This window comes from Corvus moneduloides, chromosome 12, assembly GCF_009650955.1.
Source record: "Corvus moneduloides isolate bCorMon1 chromosome 12, bCorMon1.pri, whole genome shotgun sequence".
NCBI lineage: Eukaryota > Metazoa > Chordata > Aves > Passeriformes > Corvidae > Corvus > Corvus moneduloides.
This window is the reverse complement of record NC_045487.1, coordinates 8239403-8256683: the sequence shown is the minus strand read 5'-3', so window position 1 is coordinate 8256683 and position 17281 is coordinate 8239403. Positions and strand designations below refer to the sequence as shown.

The window sequence follows — 17281 nt, the reverse complement described above, 5'->3', positions numbered from 1 at the left end:
TGCTTCACAGGTTTTCAGCCTACATCAAGGATTCAAGAAAGATTATTCAGAGGAGATTGTTTTCCAGTTGAAATTCAAGGACCTTAAACTGGACCTTAAGTTGAGGGGTTTAGTGGTGAAGTTCATGACTTTTGGAGCAGAAGAAGCAAAGGTGAAGGGAGGTGGCCGAGGGCAGGTTCTTGTCAGGAGGCTTGCCTGTGCTAACGAAAGCCCTTTCTTGGCCCGTACCCCAAACCTCTGTACAAGAATGCCATTGACGATGGGAATTGTGCGGGCACAGCTACAGGCCATGGACGGAGTTTCTTTTTTTTGTGTCCTGTGGAGTCATTGAGGTTTAACTTAGGCCTCATTGGGTGAGGTGGTGGGTCCTGAGCCCAGTTGGAGGTGTTGTCTGGGTGGCTGAGCTCTTCACCTTGGGTGAACTCCTCAGTAGAATTGCACAGAGCTGGTGAAGGACTGATTTATTCCCTTGCAGCAAGAAGTGCTGACCTCAGAGTGGAGGTGAGGTTATAATTCAGTTCTGTGCAGCTGTACAGTACTGCTGCTTTGGGATTTCTTGATGCTGCCTCTCCTTACTGAAATATTGATTTTGTGTTATTAATTTTAGCTCACCTGTGTGCTTGTTGAATGGACAGCTATGTCCTAGAGTGCTCACTGTTTTAACTCTGGATCTGCTGTCCTCTTCCAGAGCTTCAACCACTTGATCCCAGACCCTTTTTAGGAGATAGTATGTGGAAGGGGCTGCAGGAGAAACAGATCACACATCTAAGAACAGCCTGAGCTTTCCACAGTCCTTGCTCAGGCTCTGATTCCTTATCAGTGGCTGTGATGTCCTCTCTGCTCCTTACATGACTAGTAAGACCAACCAAATGTGACAAAGTTGGCAAACAAAGGATGTGTTAGCCAAGGAGTTTGGGAGACTGTCACCTGTTTTGTTGCTTTGCTTTGAAGACAGTTAAGGTGCAATAAGCAGCAATAGCAGCTGCTTCTGCTTCTTCCTGGAAAACAAGAAGAGTGGAAGAAAAATCCTGACGCTGATAATGTATTTCAAGGGGAATGGGTAAAAAGAGCAGGGAATCTACTCCCACAATTCTCAAGATTTAGAGCTGGCACAGAGAGCAATTTTAAAAATGTGTAATTGTCCATCTGTGTTCTTGCTCTGTGGTCTCAGCGTGGCCCAGTCAGACTTGTCAGGCTAACGAGCAGTGAGAGAGCATGTAACACCATTAACTCTCTCCTTATCTTGTGATGCTTTTCAGGGATCTCAGTGGATGAATCAATGCAAGGGGTTGGCAGCATGATCACACTTCTTGCTGGGTGTGAATCTTGGTCATTTGTTTTGTGCTCATGGGGTTTTGAGCAATGCTGAGTGAAGCACAGTGGCTTTTAAAATCAGGAGAAAGATCAGGAGTTTGGGTGGGGATCTCTTGATGTTGTAGGTGGTGTGGTGCAGTGCACATCAGATCAAGGTTAATGTGCTTGACATCTTCCATATGTGCTTTTTTGAAAAAGCTTTTGCTGTATTGCTTATACCTGTGACTGAGAAGGCAGGTGAGCATTACCAGAATTTGTATCGAAGCCTGGTACTTGGAAAGCCCTGCCTTTTTTCCAGGTGGATAGCAAGTGCTACACAGCTTCCACCAGATGAGGTAGATGGGTGTTGCCAGGCTAGATATGGAAGACAATGAACTGAACTAATAGGAGCAGAGGAAAAAAACACTCGTATTTTGATGTGCTTTTTGCAGTGGCTTTGACTGCAGTAGCAAATAATTGTTAGAAAGACAAATTAATTTCAGTGGCCCTTTGAAAAGCCATTCCTTGAGGACTTCTGTTTTGTGTTGCTGACTGGTGGTGCCAGATGTCAGTAGGGCTTTATCCTCAGTCCTCCTTGGCTAAGGTGTTCTGGAGAAATGTGTTCTAGCCGCTTTCTGGTGACATGCCGCTTTCTGAAGGAGGCCTGCGCAGTGAAAAAACCTTGGCTTTTAAGAGTTTCCCAGAAATTTAATCTGAACAGTATAAGCATGGGGATGATGCTGTGGGACCATAAGACGAATCAAACCATCCAGAATTACATGGGATATCAACATGACCACTGTTTAGAGGTGGCAGACTAAAAAGTGGGTGGTTGCTTTTCTACTACCAAGCACCAAAATGCTGATCTTGGCATAATGGAGTGTAGGCAGCAGCCTGTTTCTGCCCTTATGCTGTTGTTTTTCTTAGAGGTCAAAGCATGCCTCAGCTATCCACAGTTTATATTGGCTTTTCCCAATTTAAAAAACAACTATTGATTTTTTTTTTTTTTGGAAGCCAATAAGTGAAAATATGTTACCTTTCAAGAATGACAGGGTCTCAGGGGCACGTTTTGGTAACCTTTTCTCTGTGTGCATCCATTCCCTGATGCTTCAGAATTTCCTTGGGGAATACTAACATTGTATGATGCTGACTGGCACGACTGGCCCAGAGTTGAGGACAGTAAGCGTGAGCAGGAGCTGTGCTGTGTGCTGGTTCGCTTGTGAGACATTTGCCTTTCTCAGAGGGAGCTGCAGAAATTGTAACTTCATAAACAGCAAACCTAGCCAGGACTCTAAGCCAGAGCACTTGGTTCTAAAGTAAATCGTTTTATGGTTTGCTTAATGTTCTTGGAGAAGGGGAATGGCCTACTGAGCAGTGTCTAGTCAGGGTTTTTTCATTAGTAGATATGCAGATGAGGCTTCTGCTCAGAGGGACTGTAACTTGCAGTGTTACACAGTAGTGCTACGCTCACCAACATGCTCACCCCTGTTGTTTTCCTTTATCTCACCCTGCTTTTGAAACTCCCAAAGTGACTGAGCAGATGCCCACCTGAAGGTCATCTTCGGCTTCTAATGTGGCTTGCTACTTTCAAGGAAATAATTTATGTGTGCTGGTTTCATTTGTGTGGTTTTTGCTGGTAATCACTGTGATAGAAAAGAAGGCTCAGCTGGGATCTCCAGAGTTAGGAGGAGTCTCAAAGCATCTCCAAAATGATGGATTGACCTCCAGGTTAATTTGGGCATTTCTAGGTCTTTCAAACCTGGGGTGTCTGGGTGCTGCGTTTGGGAACTGGATGACAAACTGTGTTCTCTCATCTCCAGGTTCTTCCATGTGTGTTCTGCCTATGTTCTGTGTAAGTTACTGTGGAAATACTTCAGTAAAAATCACACCCTTCCCCAGCAGAAGACATTGTTTCTTTATCTGACTCTCACGTAGTTTCCTTGGTTTTAAAAATCTGAAAACAGAACATGCTTAGTAACCTGTTTAGGTCTCACAGTCTCAATAGCTCTTCTGCTATTAGTATGGGGGTCTTTGGTCCCTCTGTTCGTGCCTTCATCTCAGGGGCCTCAGATGCAGTCCCAGCATTTTGCTGCTTGGCCTGTTGCCCTTGCTTCCAAGCTGCTGCTCATTCCTGACAGCTCCAGGCTCAGAAAAGGGCTTTTGATGTCTGGTGAGATGCTGGCAGAGGCTGCTTTGCAGGCATTGGGCCTGGGGTTTCCCCTGCTGGAAAGTGCAGCTTGCAAGATGCACTTTTTTTTCCTGTAACTAAGAGATGGTGAAGCAAGAGGGTTTCTGTGTTAGCCTGAAGGGGAGGCAGAGCTGTTTGCTGCTGTACTATCTCATTAACACATTGCAAACTGAGCCAAGCTTAGTCTGGCCTTTCCCCCATGGGGCTGCTTCTGCTTTGTAGTGTGTGTTGGCTCCTGCTATGATCTGTGTAACCTTTGTGTCTAGTATTCATAGCTCTAAGTGAATTTGGAACCCCTGGCTCTTGATACCTATGGTACTCCTTCCTTCAACAGGAGAGACGTCCATGACACCAGTGCTGCGCTGCTTTGTGGGAGTTGGAGTGTTGCAGGGATCTGTCTGGCTTTCAGTGTATTTGGAAGTCATGGTTAACAGGGTCAGGGGACTGTCACACTCACACATGCAGCAGCTCATCTGTTCACTTGGATTGCTCAACTCAGAGGTGTGTTCCCTAATGTGGAGTTAATCCTTTTGAGAGGTACAAATGAAAATATAGGGATGCCTCAAAGATGGACATGCTAATGCATGGTGGGGATTTTGAGGCAGCGCAGTGGAGCTGGCCAAGGGAATAGTTATCCAGAGAAGCAAGAAGAGACCTGGTACTTGGAGGTGCTTAAAACTGGGGTGAATAAAGCTCCAGTCAACATGATAACATGATGAAGGCTTGTGCCCTGGCTGCAGGTCAGCTTCTCCAGAGAGCCATGTTTGACATGCTCTACCTATTGCAAGCCCCAGTGGAAGCTTTGTAACTGGAGCGCTACTTCCCTCTGGATTTAGGGAGCCTCTTGCAGAAGCTGCAAGCAGAGGTCCAAGAGGGGCCTGACAGCTTGGTCATCATCTCAGGAGGCAACACTGTCCATATGTTTTCTTTGCATCTGTCACAGAGTCTTTGTCATACAGGAGATGACGGAAAATCGGTCATTTCCTTCAAGGCTTACAAGGTTATGCATTATTGATGTTAAAATACCATTCACCTTTGCTTGTTTTCAGGTGAGTTGGTTTGAGATGCAGCCTGGGCTGACTGCTTGGATAGCAGCACACACCTGCTGTGAGGAGCAGCACCAGGCAGGCAGCTTGGCCCTTGCCTGACTCCAGGAGAGCCCTCATCACATTTGATTCTTTTTAGAAACCAGCCAGCTTCTCCTGCCTGTCTAGTCAGCCTACAAAATTATCAGTTATTCCAGCTTGGTCTTGTCTGTGTTGCTTCAGGGAATAGGCTCAGTTTCCCAGGAAACAGCTTCTCCCACCTGGTTTGAAGAGGAATTCTGGTTTTTTTTCTGAAAGGGGGAAAACTGATGTTTTACTTTGAAATTAGAAAAGTGATGGGGGTGTACTAATTTTAGCTCTCTACACCAGCTAATTCAACATAAAATACATGCATATGCAGTGTGCAGGCAGATGTGGTCTGGAGGTTCACTTGTGTGAGGACTTAATTCCCTCCTGGAAAGTGCTGAACCTGTGCTCCAGCATTTTCAGGACCATGCAGGCTGGAGGATCTGTGGAAGGCACATGGGACATTGCAGCTGGAGCACAAAAGTCCACCAAAAAATATTCAGAAAAAATACTCTTTGGCTCAAAAGGGATTAGTTTTTTTTTAACAAACCCCTGTAGATGAGTATTACTTTCTCCTCAAGTGATCATTCCAGAAGGCTGGAGGACTATTTATTGAGACTAAACACAGATGGGGAATATTGAAATAGGGTAATTAGCCTCATTTTTGTCCCCCTTGGTCTGTGATTCCCCAGAGCTAACAACATTAAGGTAGTGTGGAAAGTTTTATAACTGTGTCAGGTCTAAACTGGGGCAAGTTTCCCAAGTGAGGAGTGTGTCCTGAGTACAAGTGGTAAAGAGCTGGCATTTTCCACAGCTTCTACTCTTGTTTTCCCTTTCTCAGCAGGAAGATCAGTGGAGAGGGTAACTGTGCTGCTGTGAGTAAAGATTTTAACTGTCTTCTCTGCTCTAAGTCCCCTTATACCCAAATACCAACATGTTCTTTTTCAGCCTGATGTGCACCAGGTGTTTTCGTTAGGAGAATGTAGCTGTGTTGAGCCACCTGGGGGTAAATTGGAGGGATTTTGGCACTTAGGATGCATAAGGTTGCTATTACACAGCAGACTACAGGTATCAGCCTGCAAGCCTTCTTGATATGCCTGTTTGTCTTTCGCAGCTTGTCCTTATCCTGCCTCCGTTTCCCTTCTGTTCAAAGATGAAGCTCTGCTGATGCACTTCTCCAAGGGCTTGCAGGGCACCTTGCTGCTTGCTGCTGAGCTGGGCACTTTGCTAACACACTGCAGCCTTGGCATCCCTTATGCAAGTTCTCGTTTTGGCCAGCAGGACTGGATTCAGCTGTGCTGTAGTGGAGGCATCTGAGCAACACACTGGGGCAAGTCCTGGGCTGTGGGTGTTGTGTTGTGCCACGGTGTGATGGATTGGGAGCCTCCTCTTCACCCTGGTAGCTCTACACCTGGTGTAAGGGTGCAGCAGACTGGTGTATTATACTCACTATGCCACTGAACTGAAGCATGAAAATTTGGGTTTAATCCCCTTCTGCAGATTAGCTGGAGCTGTCAGCATAATGCTCATTCCAGCAGGTATTCCTCCTTCCTTGTAGCAGTTTATGTGGCTAAAGGCACTGCTGGAAGCAGATCAAACACTTGTTCTTAAATTAATCTGCTACATTTCAGTACTATAAGCACTCTGTGGAACCCCTTCTGGGGCAGCCTTGACAGCAGGTGTTGTCTTCATGTGGTTTGTGCCCAGTGTACATAACTGGGGCCTTTTCCATGCATGTAGGTTGTAGCATTTCAGTTGATAACTGTAAAAGGAAGGATGATAAGTTCTTCAGTGGAAGTTGGAACTAACATACCCACCACTGGGCACCAAACCAGCAGGCTGGGTGGGTATGGCTATGCCTAAATGCTTGGGTACCACTTTGAGCTTGGTTCAGAGATGAAGGGTCTTAAGAAGGACATCTGTAAGTACTTGAGGCACTTAGTGACCCAGTTTCCAGTGTGTTTTCCTTATAATAACTTCTAAATATGGAAGACATTTCTATTTTACAGTTGCACAACACACTGTACAGTAGCATCATCTGTGCTACCAGGCTCCGGCATGGTCCAAAAAATTAATAACTGTTCTGTGTTTTGGAAGTCTTATTATGCAATTTAATAGCATAGCAGTGTAATGAAATCTCTGTGGTAAAGTGATGAGAGTGAGCAGTTTTGTGTGTGAATTACAGGGGCTGCAAGTGGGCGAGACACTAGCTACTTGTTTTATTGCTGACAATATACTTATTTTCATGTTTATTCCTGGATTACAATGTGTGAATAGAATCCCAGTAAACAGTCAGGCAAATAGTTATTTATCAAGTATTTAAAAGTGAGAGGTCTCGTAATTTTCCTTAGTAATGACTGTGATTTCTTCCGACTGGATTAATGACTCCCATTTCTACCCATGAAGAATAAGAATTGTTTTGGTTTCTACATGGAGAGAGTTATTGTCTCCCATAGTAATGCAGACCAGAGGATTTCTTTTTCCTTCCTGGCCTGAGATCTGGGAAGGGTTGAAATGTGCATAACCTGAATTAATACCTTGTAAAGCTCTTTTAATACTCTTCTGTCATTCCTGTTGGAGTGGCGCAGGAGTTGCTGCTGGCATCAGCCTAGCAGCAGCCTGCCTCAGAGCAGCTTTTGTTTCAGTTTGAGGCAGTAAGTGGGTCTTATGATGGAATTGCCTTGAAAGGTCACTTTTAATTACATTTCTGTCGCATTCCTCTGTCCCCATCTGGGCAGTCCTGGTGGAACAGGTTGCATGCAGCTTTGCAGCTGAATTTCTGCAGCAGACAACTCCAAAAATATATGTTAGAGCAGCTGCTGGCAGGCCAAAGAGAGCAAAGAAAATGGAACTAAGTGTTGTATTTTGTGCCCAGCCATTGTTACTGGTACCTTGAGGTGGAAGAGGGTGGGAGAATCAAAGCATAACTAAGCCCTTGGTAGCAACCTTTCTTGTGCGCCTCGGTAGCTGAAGTGTCTGTCATTGAAGGCCTGTGCCAGACTCTCCCTGTGCATCATGTGCTTCATGATATGGGTCCTCAGCAGGCAGAGGTTTCTGCTTTCTCGCCCTTTCTGGGATTGAGTATCTGCCTGTTCCAAGAGCTGTGGCTTGTAGTGCTGGTCCAACCAAGAGTGTGCTGTCTCTGTCGGAGTGAAGATCCCAAGAGCTGTTTTTCATTTTAGCCTTGTGCCTTTCTTTTCCTCAGCTGGTAGGGGAGACATCAGTCAGTTTTATCCCTGTGTTGGAGAAGGCTGAAGATACTCAGGTTAAGGCCAAAGGCCCAGTGCTGTGATCCCAGCTCTTTCCCTGGCTTTGAAGACTTGCTCGCCGTTGTGTGTCCGGATCCTGTAAGCTACTTAACTGCCAGATTCCTGTAGTTTTGTGGGAGCTGAGCCGGGCTGTTGTCTCTTAGCAGAGCCTGTGGGAAGGCATGCTTTCAGTGACCTCTGCCTCCTTTCCCAGCCCCTGCCTCCTCTTGGTCCTACACTCTTCAAGGCCCAGAAACGTGCAGGGTTCAACAGCTGGGATCCAATCCAGAAGCAGGTCTCATGGCTGTATTGAGACCAGTGGAGAGTTGGGGGTTTTTTTTCCAGGGCACGTGGTTACTATGCTACACTTCTTGGATTCCTGCACACTCCAGGTTGCCTGATGTTTCTCTCTGTGGCTCATGTGCTCCCTTGCATGCCAGGGGTGCACTCTAATGGCACAGCAGTGCAGGGGATGACAAGAGGAGAGGGACCCTGCCAGGAGCCTGCAGAGTGCACAAGAGAGGGTCCTGCTTCTCAGCTTGGCATGGGTCAGAGCTGGCTGTTCACATGCTGCATTTGAAACTAGACTGTGTGATTGCATTGATCTGAACTCAGCCTCATGGTTGAGGGGAATTCTGTCTTACTACTGCATGAAGACACCAAGTTTATCCTGTCAAATGAAATCCATGGACGTCGGGTAACCTTTGGTGTATGACTGCTGCATGATGTGACCACCGTTGCCAAGGGCTGTGGCTGGATGGTGTGTTTGGGGTGTTCTAAATTGTGATGATGCTGTAGCAAGGCTTTTTTTTCTCCCTAAACTGCTTTTCCCTTTTTCCCACCCCTTCTCTTACCAGTCTGATCAGCAAACACTTCTAAATATTCATAGTGTGGGATTTGTCTCTATCCGCATGACTGCCATGGTTTGAAAGGCATGTGACAATGCAGGGGGGAAATGGGGTTAATCTCCTCCTGCGCTGGCAGAACAAGGCTGAGCAGTTGTACAGCACAGGCATTTATTCTTGTGCCTTTTCCACTGCACTTGCAGTCTGTGGAGAAGGAGGAAGGAAGTTTCAGACGTTGATTCACTGTCAGGATGGAGACATGGATGCACTAGTTGTGTGCAAATGAGATTTCAGGACATCAGTGCCTCCAGGGTTAACAGATAACTCCGTGTCACTTTCGTGATGCCAGCCCAGCAGAACCCGTCTGGGGCTGCAGCTCCTGCGGTTTCTCCATGACTATTAGCCAGTTCTCACATGAAGTTGTGGGGTCAGGTTGGTGGGAAGCAAGCAGTGATTAGCCTGACTTGTAGCTGGAGAAGATCTCATGACCAGCCAGGCTTTCAGCCTCTCATCAGCATATGCTCTAGACCAGGGATGAACCTGCACACCCTTGCTGGAACAGATGTAGCCAGAGGCCCAGGCTGCAGGAGGGTGAAATGGAGGATTGTTTCTTCTGTGCTGACTGAGCTGTGGGTCAGGCTCTGTGCCCAAAGAGCTGCAGGGCCCTGGAGAGGCTCACAGGCTTGTGCTCCATGGGAGCAAAATTGTTAGCTTGGCAAATCAGGGCAACCTCATTAAGAGCTACTGAGAGCGTGAAAAGCGTGTTGCTGGAGGCAGGTCATGGTAAATGAGAGGGTTAAAGTAGCTGGGGTTTTCTAACAATTAATTATTGAGTAGTTTTCTAGAGATTCTTCCTCATGTTTATAATTCATTCCCTGCTGTAGATGCCATATTGATTTATAATTTTTTGAAGTTCAATATTTTGGACCCTCGGGGCCTCAAACAAAAATTAACTAGAAAATGAGAGTAAACTTCTGCATTCTGCCTTGTCAGAGCTTTCTCTCCTGTTCCCCGTTCCCAGAGCTGGTTTCCATGCTCTGGTTTGGGTTGCAGGTGTTGCCAAGCCTGTGTGCCGTGGGCTGCAAGACGTGGGTGGCAGAAGAGCTGCCTCACTGACCAACAAATGAGAAAATCCAGAGCCCAATTAAGAGCCTGGAATTGCCCACAGTGACCTGAGGAGAGCATTTAGTAGCTGCTAGTGAGACAGGCCTATTTGAAAGAATAAGCATTCCAGTTTGTTGGAAGGAAAAAAATCCCCTCCTCCCCCAGCTCTAATCAGCTACTCTTTTCCTTTTTCCTGCCATGAATATAGAGGGTTTGTCACTGGAATGAAATCTTAACAAGATGTCTGTTCTTCAGCTTGCAACTGGTGATCTCTGTGTGGGGGATGTGGGGACTCTTATACCTGTTCTCTGTGTTTCCTTGATGGATCTTTGATTTTACTGTTGAGTACAGCTCTTTCTTACCCTCTGGTTTATCTCTTTTCCTCCAACAGAGTGACTAAAGAAGTGGACTCAAACTCAAAAGAAGCAAAATCTTTTCTGAAGCAGCAAGAGAAACTGCAGTCAGCAGCTCCAGCTTCCTTGCCAACAGTCTCGGGGTGAGTATGGGATTTCCATGCCCGGATATGGGCCTTTAGTGAGAAAGATGGCACTCAAGCCAATAGTACAGGCTCTGAAGTATTTAATGGGTGTTTGTTTTCTGCAGGGTTTCAGTGGGAGCAAGACTAGGCCTGGAAGGTGTGATGGTTTGGGCTGGAGGGAAGGAACCTGTGAGTTCCAGTGACTCACTTCATAGATTCAGGCTCAAATTTCTTAATCCTCATAAATCATTCCTCCTAGTAAGGAAACAGTGGTTTGAATGTCTTGAGCAGCCTGATGAAACTGCAGGTAGCCAAGGAACATGCCTGAGATTGCCTGCATTCCTTTGACAGGTGCTCCTCAGGGCTGTAAAAAGCCATGTCAGGCTGGGCTGTGGCTTCTTAGACAGAGAAACATCTCGCATTTGAATGAGAGATGTTTTTGCCTCTTTGATGTTCTCTAATATCATTTTGGTGTGGATTTGTCACTTCCTGTTCAAACTCTAACACCTAATTCTGAGATTATCATAATGCTTGTCAAAAGATACAAGGAGGTCGGGTCCCCTGTGCATCTGACATGCCACTCTGGCTCTTGATGAGCTTGGGAGATCACCAGCTTCTTAGGAATAGAGGAGATGCTTCTGTGTTCCAGTGATAATTTTATTTAAGTCAGTTGTTTGCATTTATATTTGAAAGACATAAGCTGCATATGATTTGATCACACAGAAACAATACCCATCAAATAAATACATTGTCCTTCTCATCTGCTTAGAGCAATTCTCCAGTGTGAGTTAAGGCTGCCTTTCCCAGATATGCTGTTATTCAGTTGCTGCAGCTGGATTGTCACTCATTTTTCCAGCTAAGTGTTGCATAGCTTGTGCTTAGCTCAGGGTGGTGAAAGCATAGTATGTGTGTGTGTGCGTGACCCTTGACAGCTGCTGTTCTCTGAGCTGAATGAAGGCATAGATGAGCATAGTCTTCATGCTCTTGTTCACCCTGCACAAGGGTTTGTCCCTGCAGAGCTCATTAATTGTAACCTAAGTGTTGTGTGTGCAGGGTTTTGTGCTGAAAAACTTGCCTTGGGTTGGGCTGGCATTCTTTGTACAGTTTTGGTGGTCAGAGTTTGTTCGAGTGGCAGCTGAAGCTGGGGCAGCTCCTCACCGTGCACACTGCTGGTGGTCCCATGTCTTCAAACCTGCCTGCCAGTTTCCCCAGCAGTTGCCCTGCTGCTCTGAGTGCAGGCAGGTTTGGCAGCCCACTGGGAAAGCTCCAGGGGCTATTCACCTTCCAGTTCTGCAGAGATCAGGCCCAGGGGAGGAGCTGGGTGGCCAGTGGGCCTGTGCAGCCTGGGCATTACCAAGGGGCATGGTTGCCTTTTCTGGAGCTTAGATTGCTCAGGAGTAATAGCCAGAGCCCAGTTAGAGTTAATGTTGCAGATAACTGAAGAATTCACATCAAATACGGAAAAACATGGACTAAAAATGAATATAAGAAATAATGAGTTCAAGGACTTCTTTAACTTTCCTTCAGTGTGATTATTTTGGAAGCAGCTTAATTAGGTCATCGTTCAGCTTGCTGATGTGTGATGTCCTACTGACAGTTGCTTGCCCAGGACATGAGGTGACCTGGCTGTGGAGAGGGCTGGGGAAAAGGCTTGTATGTCTTGCCTTTCTTGAGAACACCAAACCCCGATCCAGCACAGCCCCAAATGCCTTCCCTTTCACAACCTCCTACAGTGCATCCTGGCTTTGCACAGGGATCCTATGGCAGAGGAACAGCAGTGGTGTTTGGGTAGATGTGTGGAACAGCCCAGTTCTTTTGAGGCTTTAGTAGGAGGTTCTCTGGGGCAATCTGGCCAGCATGGGCCCTCTGCTCTGAGAGTGCTCCAGGGAGTCTTGGACTAGTATCCGAGACTGATCCCTGAGACTGCCAGAAAACATGCTTGCCTTTGGGCTTAGGAAGATACTTCCAGCTGGGAAGCCAGCCAAGGCATTTTCAGGTGAGAAAATTACTAGCAGGCTTGTGGTATTCCTTAAAGCCAGAGGCAAGCCCCTTATGTTAAGGAAATTACAAAGATCAGATTTTAGACTTGAGCCAAGCTGTCCAGACCCTGCTGCTCTGGAGCAAAAAGCCACAAGCCTTGGGGACATGCCAGAGCAGTGCTTGGGGACTGACAGAGCCTGGCATAGCCTGACAGTTCTTTGCAGGTACCTTTTCTCTACTTAAAATAGAAGTTTTTGGGGAGAGGGTACATTTTTCCCTTTTGCATTATGGGAGAGCTCCAGTCTATTGCCACAAGGCAGTGAAAAATGTGATTTTGGGATTCTAGCTGTGCCTATGGACACCCACTGTGCTGTAAGCCATTGTCAGCCCCCAGGAGCTTTGTCAGCTATTTAAAAAAAAAAAAAAAAGCCTTGCCCTCTGTGCAGGGAATTTGAGCAACTAAGAGTGGCCTCTCCATCTGGCTTTTCTTTCTTCACCTTGCAAGCAGCATGTATTATTTCTGAATGCAGCCAGCCTACCCTGCATTTATTTAATTTCCCTTCTCTAAACAGACAGAAGTAATCCAGAAAAGCAATGGGCACAAAACCAAACATCCGGCTCCACGTCTCCATGTTACAAACCCTTGCAAACTAACTGGTCCAGGGGAGGGGATGTTTGGGGCTGAAAGTGCATTTCCTGAATGTGTTTTACATCCATACCGGATGTGCTATAAAAAGCTAGATTTGTGCTTGTGAGGGACATGGGGGTGGTTGGAGGAGAATAACTTAAACACTTGGCTGTAATTAAAGCCAGGAGTACAAAACAACCCACCCAGTTCTCTCAGCAGGCTTTGCTAGAAAGGTCATAAGCCCTTGGTTCCCAGGGATGTGATGGTTTCCCAGCCTTCACATTATTCCCATCGTGTCCCCCAGTGACACACAGCTAGGCAGTGTTCTGTCAGCAGCAGATACCAGTTTGTTGGAGTGGTTTGGGGTTGTGATACTCTGTTCCAGTTGTTGCTGTTGTGCTCTTGGGTCCTGTTAGGCTCTTGCTGATGCTGTCAGAGGTATCAGATATGGTGAGGGTCCCACTGATCCCTTCTCACTTACTGCCCCAATAAATGGATGGAAGGCCCCCAGCATCCAAAAAGCCTCAGCCATCCCAGCTAAGCCTTCTTGTCCGTGTGTTTTAGGGCTCATTTCTTATCTTTAACCACTGCTTCAGGACCTTTTGGGGAAAGAGGAGCTCCTGGCTGTAAATGAAATGCATGACCTGATGGAGGGATCAGTGGTCATTCTGGTACTCCAAGAGATGTTTTTTGCTCTGTCACCAGGCCAAGCGGGACCTGTGAGCAGGGCCCATCATCTCTGCACTAGTAATCCCATTGTACAACCAGCATTTCATATTCAGAGGATGTTAAAGCAAATGAAATCCTCCAAGCAGCTTACTGCAAAATGGTTCTGTGCTTGTACTTGTGAGACACGACAGGGGGTTGAGCTCCAGGCTGGGAGAGCCCTGCACTGACCCAGGCCTGCAGTGAGAGCAGCTGCGATCTCCCTGTCGGTCCTTGGTGCTTGTCAAAGCACGGCGGCATTGCACGGGGAACAGTGCTGCTGTAGCGGTCCTGACAATGGAAAAAATTTAGTTGGTGGATCTTATTTGAGATTCTCCTCTAGGCAGCTGTTTCTACACAGCCTGAACAGGAGCCAGGAAGAAAAAGAGAGGTTTTTCACTGGCTTTGTTCTTGCTTTTGCTTATTACTGAAACCATTTGTAATTAAATGTGGACTTGCTCACTCAGCCCAGCTGTTGCTTTTCTGTTTGATCCTGCCTGAAATTACAGTGGTGGATGTGTGACCTCCTAGGCCTTTTCATGCCTTGTAGGCTGGTATAAACACAGGGGTACAATTTGCCTTTGAAGCAAGCAGGCACTGCTCCCACAGAGTTCAGGAGGTGCTGTGCTTGCCGACCCCCAGGCTGCGTTGGGACTGCAAGGGTTTGGACCTCAGTACAAGACTCAGCAGGAAAAAGCACTGCAGGAAAGTTCTGACCCTGAGACACATAGTTGCCCTGAACAAAGAAAGCCAGATAAACTCTAGCCTGTTCATGATGGATGCCTTCCTCCCAGAGCCTACAGCAGAGCAGTTCGCATGGACTGACTGTTAAATGGTGTGAAAAGCATGGTGGGAGAACCTGGTGCCTGTTTGCAGCATCCTGACATGTTACTGTAATTTCTAAGCCAACCTACCACTCCAGTCTGGCCCCTCCTAGGAACTACTTAACGTCCAAAGCTTTTTCTTGCAAAAGATGCTCTTTCTGCATGAGTTGGCTGGATCACTTTGCTATCATGACCAAAACTAGTTACTTGAGATCATATGTGGACACTGGTGAGACAGGCACAGGCTCTCAGTTTCTGGAATCTTCAGATGATCCAGAGCAAGTGCTGCAGTACATGCATGCCTCCAGGGAGCAATTTCATTTCATAGCAAACCCATGGGCTTTTATTCCTCAGAAAGTAGGAATTTACAGTCTTCAGCTCAGCATCAACTGCAAACAATTATTTAGCTAAAACTCTTGGACATTATTCTTGTACAGGATGAGTTAGAATGCCAATAAAGCAGGTAATCAAGACGTTTGGGGGAGCTGGAGGTGGGGTTTTTTTCAGTAGTCACTTAAGCCCTTGAATAGTTCTGCTCTTCCTAGTGAATTCAAAGCTTCCCATCTTTCTCTTGCTCTTCCCTTACTGTGCTCCAGAGAGTGCTGTTCTCCCGGACGGAGAGATCCAGCCCCTTGCACCACAGCCAAACGTCTGGGTGTAGTAGCACACGACATACTTTTCTGTGAACATGATGAACCAGCTAGGGGCAATAATACTCTGTGCCCTAGAGCTAGTTTTACTTGTTTCCTATTCATATGGTTTGGTTGTGAAAGATTAAATGTGGCAATAGCTGTTCCAAGGGAATAATTTCTCTTCGGGTCTTAGATCCCATGTTGTTATTATCTTTAATTATTCATTGTTAGTGCCCGTCTTCTGTTTTACATGTATCCACTCCTTGAGTCAATGTGGTAACAAGGTTATGTGAGTTTTTGGAATATCTTGGTTTTATTTGCTAGTGGAACTGAAATTAATTCCTCTGTAGGGATGAGTGTGGAAAGGTGTTTGTATGTGTCAGGAAGGGGAAGTTTGTTTTTGGGAAAAGTGATCTGGTCAGTGTTGAAGTGTTTTCATCAGCCATAGTACGTAAGATGCTGATTGCTGCACAGTTGTAAATCATGTGAAACACCTCATCCTCTGAGCATCTGCCTTCCCTCTTGAAGTCAGTGCCAAATGAAATGAGAGCCCGCAGCACTGAGGGTGTCCATCTCGGCCAGTGCACGTTGGCAGCACCGAGGGCACCCGCAGGGCTTGCACAGCCTGGCTGAGGAGCCGAGTCTGGCTGTCTGAGCTGTGAGCCATGGCCACACTGCCATTGGATCCTGTGCTAGGGACCTGACTGCAGCTTATCCAGGGCTGCAGTCACCTCTGAGCCTTAGCTATGGGTGAGTGAGCTCTGCCATTTTTGGACTTTGCCCCTTTTCTAAAAAGTTCTTTCTTTTGAGCTTATGTTAAACCTATTTTGATAAGAAACAGAGCTCTGAGTGTGGGAAGTTTCATACTCGCTCTCCCAGACTCAAAGCAAAACATGCACTTAACATCCTTGTTTTAAACTAGTCTCTCAGGAGCAGTTCTTTCTTTTTCTCAGGCCAAATGAGTCAATGCCTCCTACCCCAGCCTCTGTTTTGCAACAGAAATGAATGAGATTCTTTAGCTCCGTGCTGTGCTTTCCTGTGGCCGTGCTACCACGCGTGTGGTTGCCTTTCTTTGGGCCAATGGCATCTTATTGGAAAGAAGTTTAGCAGTGCCTATACAGCTCCATGCCTTACTCCAGTCCTCTGTCTTGATGTGGCTAAGCTGGATCCCTGGGCTAGACTAAGTGGGATCAGCTGTTTCTTTTTCTAGTCTAGTTGGAGGTTCAGCAGAATGGAATCTCAGCTATTTGAGGACTTACTTCTCTAAAGCATCTGTCTTATAAAATAAAAACAACCCCCCACTAGTCTGAGGCCTTTGATAATTCCCCGATGAAAGTTGTGGGGCAGTTTTCCCTTAGGGCAGTACAGGTTTTATGAGGCTTATTTTCATATGCTTTCATCTCTTGGATCGTGAGCATTTCTCTTTCTCCCTCTGTGAAAATGATTGAGGAAATTAACTGCTAATGGGGAATGAAGCCAGCTGTATTTTTATTCCAGACCCCTTGCAAAGTTGTGAAGGGAAGCCCTAGGATCTTCCCATGTTGGACTTGCTCTGGTTGGAGTGAGAGGTGAGAAGGGCAGCCTTGCTTTATGGATAAAGCCTAGGATTGAAGAGCTAAGAGCTAAGAGCTCCTGTTCCCAGCTGTGCCATGCCTTGGGGATGTGTCTACCAAGAAGATTTGTTTCCAATTCAGTTTTATTTTGCTTTTATAGTGCTTCTTTGCATATTAACTGAGCTGTACCATGTCCCTTGAGTGTCTCCCCCATACCAGATGCTTGTGTTACATCCTCTTGCTTTCCCACACTTGTGTTCCTCCCTTTTTCTCATGTCAAGGAGCAAGTTCAGCTGAATCATTCTTCATGAAATATGAACCAAGTAAGTAAGGCTGGAGTGGCAGTCAGAGTAGAGTGATGCTCCCTGCTCTCAGGCAGTCCTATTGCCCCAGGCTTTTCACACAGTAGTGGCTTCATTCATGGAAAATCTCATACTAGTGGCCTCATTCATGGAAAATCAGCACACCAGTATTTTCCAGCACATTTGTTAGCCAAAACTTTGATCTGCGTGCTATGTTGTCAGCCTTGTGGAGGACTGTGAGTAGAAAACGAGCATGCTCAGGCTGGCTGGATTGATATCAAGATGTGAAGTCAAGCAATTAGGGTTGGTTACCAACTAAAATGCCAGCTTTCTCCCTTCCTGCATGAAAGGAGGTGTTGGTGTGACTCTGAACTCTTGAAGGGTGCTTG

The 17281-nt window shown here is 46.4% G+C and overlaps 1 protein-coding gene across 2 annotated transcripts in view; it reads left to right on the top strand.

Moving 5' to 3' along the window:
* The window catches only part of CFDP1 (craniofacial development protein 1), a 62171-nt gene that overhangs the window by 7242 nt on the left and 37648 nt on the right, over nt 1-17281 (top strand). For both annotated transcript variants that reach the window (XM_032122029.1, XM_032122030.1), the window contains exon 5: nt 10182-10286. In XM_032122029.1, the coding sequence (XP_031977920.1) occupies nt 10182-10286 (105 nt within the window). The remainder of the gene's footprint in view (nt 1-10181; nt 10287-17281) is intronic.